The sequence below is a fragment of the Limulus polyphemus genome, unplaced genomic scaffold (assembly GCF_000517525.1).
Source record: "Limulus polyphemus unplaced genomic scaffold, Limulus_polyphemus-2.1.2 Scaffold5943, whole genome shotgun sequence".
Classification (NCBI taxonomy): Eukaryota; Metazoa; Arthropoda; class Merostomata; order Xiphosura; family Limulidae; genus Limulus; species Limulus polyphemus.
In genome coordinates this window covers 13,998-15,483 of record NW_013671553.1, presented here as the reverse complement: position 1 = coordinate 15,483, position 1,486 = coordinate 13,998, and the positions used below count along the sequence as shown (strand labels likewise).

Sequence of the window (1,486 nt, the reverse complement as noted above, 5' to 3'; positions counted from 1 at the left end):
CCTAAATAAAATGTTTTAAATTGTATACCAGTTTAACGTCGAAATTATTTATGATTTTAACTTGATATGTAGTTATTTTTCATCAGTCACTAGATGACAGCCCTGCGGCATATGTTTAGAATGGCCAACAGATAGACGCGTGTGCAACCTATGTTTGAAAGCGCTCATGTCGTTCTGTGCTTATATATGTTTACTTCTGTAATCAAATAACCACCCCCAGAGATTATGTGAGGGACATAAAGTTGTAGATAGAGCACACTCTATATATGTATATAATTAGTTTTTGTCATTAGCTTACAAAGATTTTTATACAAAACTAACCTGATGACACAATGTAAAAAAGAACTGTTGAGTTATTGTTTATTATTGTTCAATTTTGGCTATTCTAATATAATTATGAATATTATAAGCATAAGTTTCAGAAACTAACTCAACTCAATGTTTTTATTTTTCAAAGCAATTCTTCTGTCAGTAATTTAAAGCTCTACCTCTTAATATCACTAGGGATGTATAAAACAGGAATAAACTTGCTATTAATTAATCACGTGTGTGTGTGTAGTATTTATACATGGAAAGTTACAAGAGAGCTCATTTTGATTTTCAGATTTATCGTATCAATATAAAAATCTAAGTTTTAGAGTCTCGTGTTTTATTATATCGATATATATTTTTATATAGACAAATGTTTAATTACTATTGAAAACTTATTGGAGAGGTAAATTAATATATATATATATAATTTTTTATTTAGTTATTTGATCAAACAAGTTACGAGAATGAACATAATGCCTACCTGATCTTCATTTAATCTACATGTCGTATGTTTTTTCCAGCCGCTGGGGTTTCGATAATTTTTCTCCTCTCTATGTAGTTTGCCAAATTCTACAGAAACAGGTAGGACCGAGATGTAATTTTCTTTTCTGTCTTTAAAGCGTACCTCGTCTAACGTTGATAAGGAGATCATGTTTTATTCTTTAATTTATTAGAAAAATGCGTTTTCCTAGAAAACGTTCTAGAATTGTTACTCTCTCTTCTTCACTCTGTCTTAATCGCAACTCTTGCCGCACGTTTTGATCACACAGTATCACGTGCTGCTTTTTAAAAGTGCCATCTAGTGCGCATATTTGGCATTATGATTTTCTGTTTTATAGTGCATATATTTTAAAAAATAATTATTTTTATGTAAAAAAAGAACTGGTATTGTAAAACGTATTTTTATTTTTATTCTGGTTGCATTTGCCTAAAACTGTTTTAAAACTACTAAATGAATTGCTTTAAACAAAAATTTTCAAAAACTCGAGACGATAATTTTCGAGACATCAATTGGATACAATTCATTTAAAATAGTTGTTGATGACAAAACCTTTATAAACAGCTCACTTTTATTCGTAACCATAAATATTCGCTCACTAAAATTCCCATATAATTAAGTTACTTGAGGGTTTATTGGGATTTTATGATTCGTCACGTCAGAAAAAATTCTAAC

The 1,486-nt window shown here is 29.3% G+C and overlaps 1 protein-coding gene across 1 annotated transcript in view; it reads right to left on the bottom strand.

Moving 5' to 3' along the window:
- Window positions 1-993, bottom strand: part of LOC111089338 — a 40,272-nt gene extending 39,279 nt beyond the window's left edge. The window contains exon 1 of the mRNA XM_022401659.1: window positions 794-993. Within this exon, the coding sequence (XP_022257367.1) occupies window positions 794-964 (171 nt within the window). The 5' untranslated portion in view covers window positions 965-993. The remainder of the gene's footprint in view (window positions 1-793) is intronic.
- Between the last annotated feature and the right edge of the window lie 493 nt (window positions 994-1,486).